This window comes from Entamoeba nuttalli, assembly GCF_000257125.1.
Source record: "Entamoeba nuttalli P19 unplaced genomic scaffold asmbl_9451, whole genome shotgun sequence".
NCBI classification, from domain to species: Eukaryota; Evosea; order Mastigamoebida; family Endamoebidae; genus Entamoeba; species Entamoeba nuttalli.
In genome coordinates, this window is record NW_008579652.1 from 3,521 (window position 1) to 12,495 (window position 8,975).

At 26.2% G+C, this 8,975-nt stretch overlaps 5 protein-coding genes across 5 annotated transcripts in view; 3 read left to right on the forward strand and 2 right to left on the reverse strand.

The window, feature by feature from the left end:
* ENU1_199560 (cation transporter, putative) overlaps window positions 1-19 on the forward strand; it is a gene marked incomplete at both ends in the record, with an annotated part of 1,122 nt that extends 1,103 nt beyond the window's left edge. Inside the window, one exon of the mRNA XM_008862064.1 lies at window positions 1-19. This exon is cut by the window's left edge and continues 1,103 nt beyond it. Within this exon, the coding sequence (XP_008860286.1) occupies window positions 1-19 (19 nt within the window).
* Window positions 20-549: 530 nt separating this feature from the next.
* Window positions 550-1,146, reverse strand: ENU1_199670 (proteasome subunit beta type 2, putative; the record flags this gene model as incomplete). The annotated part of the gene is made up of 1 exon (XM_008862065.1): window positions 550-1,146. The coding sequence occupies one exon, from the start codon at window positions 1,144-1,146 to the stop codon at window positions 550-552; it is 597 nt and encodes a 198-aa protein (XP_008860287.1).
* Window positions 1,147-2,188: 1,042 nt separating this feature from the next.
* Window positions 2,189-3,349, forward strand: ENU1_199680 (Ras GTPase-activating protein, putative; the record flags this gene model as incomplete). The annotated part of the gene is made up of 1 exon (XM_008862066.1): window positions 2,189-3,349. One exon carries the CDS (start codon window positions 2,189-2,191, stop codon window positions 3,347-3,349), a length of 1,161 nt encoding a protein of 386 aa, XP_008860288.1.
* Window positions 3,350-3,366: 17 nt separating this feature from the next.
* On the reverse strand, window positions 3,367-4,995 carry ENU1_199690 (hypothetical protein; the record flags this gene model as incomplete). The annotated part of the gene is made up of 2 exons (XM_008862067.1): window positions 3,367-3,477; window positions 3,529-4,995. 2 exons carry the CDS (start codon window positions 4,993-4,995, stop codon window positions 3,367-3,369), a joined length of 1,578 nt encoding a protein of 525 aa, XP_008860289.1.
* Window positions 4,996-5,196: 201 nt separating this feature from the next.
* On the forward strand, window positions 5,197-7,833 carry ENU1_199700 (Rho guanine nucleotide exchange factor, putative; the record flags this gene model as incomplete). The annotated part of the gene is made up of 1 exon (XM_008862068.1): window positions 5,197-7,833. One exon carries the CDS (start codon window positions 5,197-5,199, stop codon window positions 7,831-7,833), a length of 2,637 nt encoding a protein of 878 aa, XP_008860290.1.
* Window positions 7,834-8,975: the final 1,142 nt, after the last annotated feature.

Here is an 8,975-nt window from a genome sequence, read left to right on the forward strand (position 1 = left end):
GCATGACATTGATAATTAATTTTTTGTTTTAGATATATCATTATGCAAAAGAGTATATTACAATCAAATTTAGTGAACAATTTAAATCCAATAGATTTCTTCTACTGGTTTAACTTATCATTAGTATTAACTGAAAAAAAAACTTCTTTTTTTTTAATGAATATTATGAATTTCAATGTTAAACAATCATCCTTTCATTTGTATATAAGTTAATTATATTATTGAGTATCTTATTAAAGAATAATACTCTTATTTAAAATAAAGTATTAATAAATTATAAATCATTATTTCTTTCATAAATAAAAGAATGTTAAAATTGTTGAAAGTTTATTATATTTTACTCTTTATATCTGATTTTATCTACACTGATTGCATAATTATTTTCCATTTTTATACAGTATAATAGTTTATAAGAGGAATGAATTAAAAAATAATCAAAAGAATAAAATAAGATATAAAATGACTAAGATATTTTACTTTTGAAGATTTTTTATTATGACAAGAATCTCTCTCTAAAAGAAAAAAAAAGATAAGTAAAATTGACTTCAATTAATTTACTGGTGGAAATACTTCTGGACCTTGAATTAATTCAGTTTTGTCCTTATAACAAACCTCAATGCAATAGTGAGAAGATGAAACAATTACTCTCTTTTGAATTTCTTTAATACATTTTTTCATTAATTCAAGTGCCTCTTCAAATTCCATACCAGAGTGCCAATTTTTATCTAAAAGTGCATACACAAAATTACTTCCAATTCCATGTGAAGCATATGTTTCAGGAACTAAAGTTCCAAATTGGTCTATCATAAATAATTCTGGCTTCTCATCAACACCTCCAAGAAGCATACTACATTGATACCCACCTTCACGTAATGAGTCAGACACTTGTCTTCTAATCCAATGAGCAATTGACTGTGTAGTACTTTTTAATCCATTTCGATAATAATTAAGAGCAATATTTCTTTGAACAAAATCAGCTAATACCTGACGGTCATTACCTTCTCCAATAATTGTTAATAATCGATTTCCTTGAACAGGATATATTTTATTGAAATCATTCCGAACTGTAATGACCCCCCTTCCACTATTTCCATCAACTGCCATTAATACAAAATCTTTACCAACAATACCTATACAACTATCCATTTCTTTTGATTTTGATTTTATAGTTTCTTAATCAAAAATTTTTCTTATCTTTTTCTATTGAAGTTTTTATTTTTTATTTTTTCTTTTTTTTATTTTTTGTTTTTCTTCCCATTTTTTTATAAACAAAAAAAAAGAATTAATGATTTTACTTATTCCTTCAATCATTTTTTAAATCATCTTATAACTAACAGAAAATCAATAAATCTTTTCTTAATTTCATTTGTTTTTTTTGAGTAATTGGAATGAAATTACCTTTTGTTATTTTTAATAATGACAATATGACAGAAAAAGATTTACAAGATAAACATGTTGAAGTAAATAAATTCTCATTAGTACTAATTTACTAACAATACAAAAAAAGAACTTTATTGAAAAGAGTTTGTCATACTTCTCAATAAAAATAAGTTAGAACAATAGTTTTAAATAATTCTATAAAAACTACATAGTAAAAAGCAATAAAATAACATAAAAAGAATATTTTTAAAAAGATGAGTTAAATTCTCTAAAGAATAACTTAATTAAAGAAGAGAAGTAATAATAGGATTTAAATCTAACTTAAAAAAATTAAACATTTAGTTGATTGAATTAATATAATAAGAGAGATTAAAGTAAATATTTAATGAAAATGAGTGATAGATTAAAATAAGTCTTTGAAAACTTTGAAAATTGTGGATTGAAAAAGTAATATCTTAAAAGATTATTTTCCTTTTTTTTTACGAATCATTCTTAAATTAAACGTTAAAAACAAGACTTAAAATTGAAATATTATGTTTTTAAAATGGTTATTTTCTTAATTAAAGATTAAATAAAATTAAATAATTATCTTCCTTTTATTTACCAAAAGTAAACATAATCATTCTGAAGTATCTCATTGAATCAATTCAAGTTATAGTATCTATTTTAAACTTAAAATAATGAGTTTTATCTTTCTAGAGAATAATACTCTTTTTTTTTAGAAAACGTTCATCCGATAAATTTTTTCTTTTTTTAATAAAGAAAGATCTTTTGGTTTTTAACATTAATTATTAGGTACAAAGGGTTGATGTCAGACTTTAATGAATTATTCTTTATTAATAATAAACCAACTCCTCTCCTTTATGCATATATGAAAATTATGATTAAATCAGTTAGTCTTGGTGAAGCAAGAATGACATGTAGAGTGTTATTACAATATGCTAATGCACAAGGGTTTTTAAAAGAGATGTTGTTATGGCTAGGTCGGGAGGAGATTGAATCAACGCCTCCTGCCACATTCATTTTCAGGGGAAACTCTTCATTTACGAGATTGTTATGTTATTACATGGAAGAAGAATTACAAGACTTTCTTAAGAAAACAGTTGGGAGATTAGTGGCAGATATGATTACAGAAATTGAATTAAATTTTGATCCATCTTCTTTATATGATAAAATTAATGAGAATTTATTATTTGAGAATCTTGATGTAGTATGTGCTGTATTAAATAAATTTGCATCACTTATAATAAAGAATATTTCTTTAATACCACTTAAATTTTCAGGAATTATTCGAGATTTAATGGCTGAAATAAAAAGAAAAGATTGTGATATTGAGACACGGTATACTACATTTAAAACAATTTTCTTTTTAAGATTTTTATTTCCTGCATTAAATCATGCAGAAAAATATATTCCAAGTGAACTTAGATGTGATTTAATTCAAGTAAAAGAACAAATCCCACAAATAGTTCGTTTTGGACAAATTGTAGTTAATGGAAAAGAGTCAGAAGATCAATTAAGTAAATATGTTCTTAAAGCTTGTGACCCTTTACGTACAGCAGTAGAAACAATTTTTAATTATTTTTGTTCTTTTAGTTCGCATAGACCAAAAGAATTATCAGGAATTAATTTTAAACAACAACAATTGCTTACTAGTGAAATACTCTCTTTTATTAAACCTTTTTTATCTCAATTTAAAGAACATCTTGAAGAGTCTGGAAATAATGAATTATTTATAAAATTATTCGAATTAATTAAACGAGGAAAAACTCCACAAAAACCTTCATTAGAATTAGAGCCATTAGAATATTCAACAAAAAAATTACATAAGTATCTTATGAAAAGAATTGAAGAACTTAAAATTGAAAATGATTATTATTCATCACGAATAAAAGAATTTCATACTGATATTAAAATAATGAGATTTATCATTGAAAAAATTCATCAAAATAAGGAATGCTTAAAATAATAATTTAAAATAATTTTTTATTTTAATTGTATTGTTGTAAACATATTATGTGCTAATACAGGTCTATTAATAATTATTTTTCCAGTCTCTATAAAGACTTTTTCTTTCTCAATTACTCGTTGAAAATGCTACTTTATAAATATTTAGTTTTGTTATTACAAGAATTAAATAATACAAACCGAAACTATAAACCTTTCAGGAGATGATTGAATCTTTTTAAATAATTCAATATCAATAAATGACTTCATTGTCAATTGACTATAATCTAATAAAACATTCCACATTTTTTGTGCTAAAAGAAGTTTTTTTTCTTTTGCATATTTAACAAATGAGTCTAATAAACAAGACTTCATTTCATCTGAATAAATTAATCCATAAAATTCTTTTGATATATCAATGGAACATGTTGAATATAGACTAGGAATAAATCCTTGAATTGGGTCTACAATAACAAATATTTGAGTAAAAGGATGTAGTGAAGGAATAAAAGATTCTTTATTATCAATGATTTCTAATGGAGGATATATTTCTGATGATACCCCACTTAAATTAAAAGAAGCAAGAAATTTTGCTATATCAACAATTCGAGAAGGTTCACATGGTTGAGTAGTATATACAAGACATTGTAAACCTGAAAGTAAAGAAAAGAGAATATTTGGATAACAAGAAGAAAATTCAGAAATAAAAGAGTCATATCCAAATTTGTTTGAATCACTTGAAATTGTTGGAAAAGAACAAGGAGGGAATGGTGAATTAATTGAATATTCTTCTGATAATGTCCAATGTTCTTTATTTAAAGAAGAAGATAGTAATACAGTATTATTCAAATTACTAAATTGAGGTTGGTTTGAAGTAATTGAATGTAAAGCATTTATTGACGTTTCATTTGTTGAAGAAAATGACTGAGATGGATGTGAACTAACATTTGAAATAAATGTTGAAGGAGGAGAAAAAGACCAATTAAACAATGAATGACCACCACATGCAATAATATTTCCAGGATGAATTGGGTTTGAATAATCAGAACATAAAGAATAATGGTTATGAGTTGAAAGAAGAATAAGTGAATAACTTGTTACTATACGATGAAATAGAAAAGGAACAGGGTCAGTTGAGTCTATTAATTCTTGTAAAGACATTACATCAATATATTCTTTATGTTCTAAAGATTTATGTTTTTGAGAAATTGATTGAAATTTAATAGCCAATTGAGTTAATTTATCTGATAATAAATCTATTTGTGAAGTAGTAAATGGTGAAGATTGCATAACAGCAATACAACAAGTAGTTACATATCCTCTTTTATTTGATGGATTAAAACAAGTAAAATGAACACTCATAACATGATAATTTGTAATTGTATGAAGTAATATTGTTATATTAGAATATTCATAATAATCTACTCCCATCATCATTCCAATTAATTCATTTTCTACATTCATATTTAATGGATGTGTGACTTGTTTATAAACAACTTGTTCTCCACTAATAGTATCAAATTCTACTATATACATCCCTACAAAAAAACCATTTGTTTCAACTATTGATTGTTCTGAACTATCTATATATGGTGTGTGTGACACTGATGGAATTCCAATAATCCCATTATCAATAAAGGAAGTGTCACTAGTATCACTTGCTGTCATGTCCTTCTTTTTCAGTGGATTTTTCTTTTTGAATTTTTTTTAATAAAAAAATAGTTTTTTTACTATTTTTTATTTTTTTTGATTTTTTCATTTATTAATGTCTGTTCATCTTAATGAATTTTTATGAAAAACTTATTTAAAGTTCCTTTGATATTTTTCTTTTCTCTTTCATCAGAAAAACTTAAAAAGATCTAAATCAAAATGACTGAAAAGATAAGTGATTGGGAAGTTCTAGATGAAAATTTCAACAAAACGAATACTGATATACCTCCACAGCTTCCTCCTAAACCAGAAAGACTTACTATTGCTAGTCGTCATACTCCAAAAGCTGAAATAAAATCACCTAGTGAAAATACTGGCAAAATTATTTCAAATGATAAAGAAAAGGATAGTGTTCCATCTCAACAACAAAGGGGTTCTCTTCAAATTGATGACAATGTTGAATTATCTGAAAACCAAAACTTTATTGATAATTCAATAAGCAAAAATCAACCAAATAAAGACGTCCTTGAAACAACCAATGAACCAATAAAACCTAAACCTGAAACTAAGACATTATCTAAAGAAGATTACAGAGAACGTATTGTTAATGAAATGTTTGATACAGAAAAAAGTTATGTAAATTCAATGGAAATATGTATAAAAGGATATTATGAACCACTAATACAATCAGGACATAGTGTTGCACCTGCAGATAAAGTAAATGCAGTTTTTCTTCATTTTCAAAGTGTTTTATCTATTAACAAAGAATTATTGAAGAATATGACTGAACTAAAAGAGAAAGGAGAGTTATCAACAAGACTAGGAGAAGCGTTTAGTCAATTTATACCAATGATGAATGTTTATAAATTATTTCTTGGTAATTCAGATACATCATTACAATTTCTTGTTGAATTAGAGAAGAGTTCTAAATTTAATGATATACTTGATCTATTAAGAAGTCATCTTCCAGGAGACAATCAGTTAGATCTTCGTAGTTATTTAATTATGCCAGTTCAACGACTACCAAGATATAAATTATTATTAACTGATTTAATTAAACATACTGATGATGGTTTTATTGATAAGCCAAAGTTAATAGATGCACTTGATAAAATATCAAAACTTGCAACATTAGTTAATGAAGTTATTAAAGAACGTTCAAGAAATCAAAAATTATTAGAACTAGTTGATAAAATAGAAGGACTAAGTCATGAATTAGTTACACCATATAGGGAGTATATTAAAAGTGGTTCGTTATTAAAGATATGTAGAAAAGATAATAGAGAACGATATTTTTATTTATTTAATGATTTATTAGTGTATGGAATTGGTGATGAAAATAAAATTAAAGTGAGTCAAGAGTTTCAATTAGAATCACTTAAAATTAATTTAAACCAAAACGTCCCAAATTCTTTTCAAATTCTCGCAAAGAAAAGTTTTTCTGTTATTGCAAAAGATGAAACTGATCGTGACGAATGGATGAAAGCAATAAATGATGCTATTCAATTGGAAAAATCAAAATTAAAAACTTTAAAACGAGATAAGAAAGCAGAAGATGAATATATTGCCCCTGTATGGGTTCAAGATACTCAAAATTGCCAAGTTTGTGGTGCTAAATTTACTACATTATTTAGAAAACATCATTGTAGGAAGTGTGGGTTATGTATTTGTTCTAATTGTAGTAAACAAACAATTATTATTAATGGAAAGAAAGAACGTGTTTGTGATAGTTGTGCTAATAACAATAAAAAATCAGGTGAAAATAGCCTCACTGAACAAAACAGTTCTGAAAGTAAAGATATACTCCTCGCAACTTCTACTGAACAAGACCAACAACTCACAACTAGTTCATCTAATGATGATAATAAAAAGACAGACCTTCAACCAATTTTACAAGAAGAGTCTAATAACGAACAAAGTACAAGTGTTGGTGTAGAGAACATGAGCAATAATGAACAACCTCTTGAACTTCCAAAACTACCACCAAAACGAAAGAGTGGATTTGTAAAAGAGTCAGTCCAACAGAAACAACAACCTGATACTCTTCAATTAAAAGAAAAAATAGTTGACCTTCCTTCAAATGAAAAGGTAGTAGACTCCCAAGAAGACGTCCCTCAACAACAACCAGAAGAATTAATTCCACCAACAGTTCCACCAAAAAGAAAAAGTCAAAAAACACTTACTCAAGAAGAAGGTGTTAAACAAGAAAACCAACCATTAAAAAGAAATGACTCAAAGACCTTACAACAAGACAAACCATCTTCTATTGAAACCCAACAAAAAGAACAAACATCTCCTAACAAACAAGAACCAATTGAATTGTGTTCTCAACCAACTGGTAAACTCCAAAACTCAATAAATGGCATAACTCCTACCCCTTCCAAGAAAGTAGCACCTCCAATCCCACATCGCTCTCTTCCTCCAAAACCCCTTCGGTCTAGTGTTATAACTTCTCCTTTAACTACCACAAACACTTCTTCTCAATCATTACCAAAACAAAGTCCTTTTGTCCCATCTCAACAAAAAACACCAACTAAACCTTCACCTCAACAACTCAGTTGTAAACAAACTCAAAGCCAACCAACTTCATACCATCAAACAACACAAAATAAAACCACTACACAACAAAATTCAGTAAGGTCAGCAGCCTCAGTAAATCAATCATCTCCACGTACAAAAAGTGTGCAACCAGAAGTGGTCAAATCAACTCCAATAAAAGAAGACATAAGTCAGTATCGTTCTGTAAGAGACTCTCCATTCTTAAAACAACAACGAGCACAAAAAGAAAGTGACACTTCACAAGTTTCCCCTCGAAGACCACAACCACCAACACCAAAAAGAGGGGTTACAAAATGATGTTTTAATTAAAATTGTTTTCTTTGGATTTATTAATATAGTTAAAGTGTCTTTAATTTTAACATTTGTTAGGTTTTTGTTATATCTCTAAACAGTATTGTTTTATGGAGGTTTAGGTTCATAATAACTTAGTCTAGTACAATCATTATAACACTCCAATTCATTTGTTATAACTTTTTCTTTATATTTTCATATGGATAAGTTAATGGCAAATTATACAGTTTCTAAAACTTTAAAGTTTTTGATTATTTTTTATTATGAAGTTATTTTTTGAATATTTTAATATTAACATTTCTTATGTCACGCTAATATTTATTTTATATATATAATGAGTTATAGTTTAAACGTCAAAAACAACACAGATAATATTATTTATTTAACAACAGGCATACTCTGTCATGAGTATTATTAGAGTAATGTTTTAGTTTATGGATTTTCTCATTGCTTTTATGTTAATAAGCTACGTCTTAAAAAAGACTTACAAAAAGGTTCCACTAACTTCACATTTTGGATTAAGGTTAGTTCAATTTCATTATCAATTACAACTAAAACTACTGAGATATTATTTTCAGATGTATACTGTTTTTGTTAGTTATTCTGTTACGGAATTAAATTACGTTTGTTGAGTATTATTATTTTATCAAAGTTAAGTAATTGGTTCTTTATTACTTCTAGACACTAAATTAAGTTTTGGCTGTATTTCTTTAAAATTTATTATATTTATGGTTATATATTAACAATACCAAATCTTTTAAAACATGATAAAAAAGGATAAACTTAATAATTATTATATTTTAATTTACTTAGATAACAATTAACAGTTATATATCATGGATTGTTGTTGTTTTGTTGTTTTATTCTTTACAATCAATAAAACATCCATTTCCAAAAGGACTGATTGTTGATAGAATATCAATTGATTTTGTTGACAAACACAATCTGAGACACTCCATTTCAACTGATATAAATACCATTGATAGTGTATTTCAATATTCTATCTTCTTCTGTATTTTCTATTATTTGGTATTCATTCAATTCTCTTTCTCTTTTTAAATGTATTGAATAATATACTTCACATATTATTATTTATTTATTTATTATTCAATCATCAAATATTTCATCATTTTTATTATAAATATGAA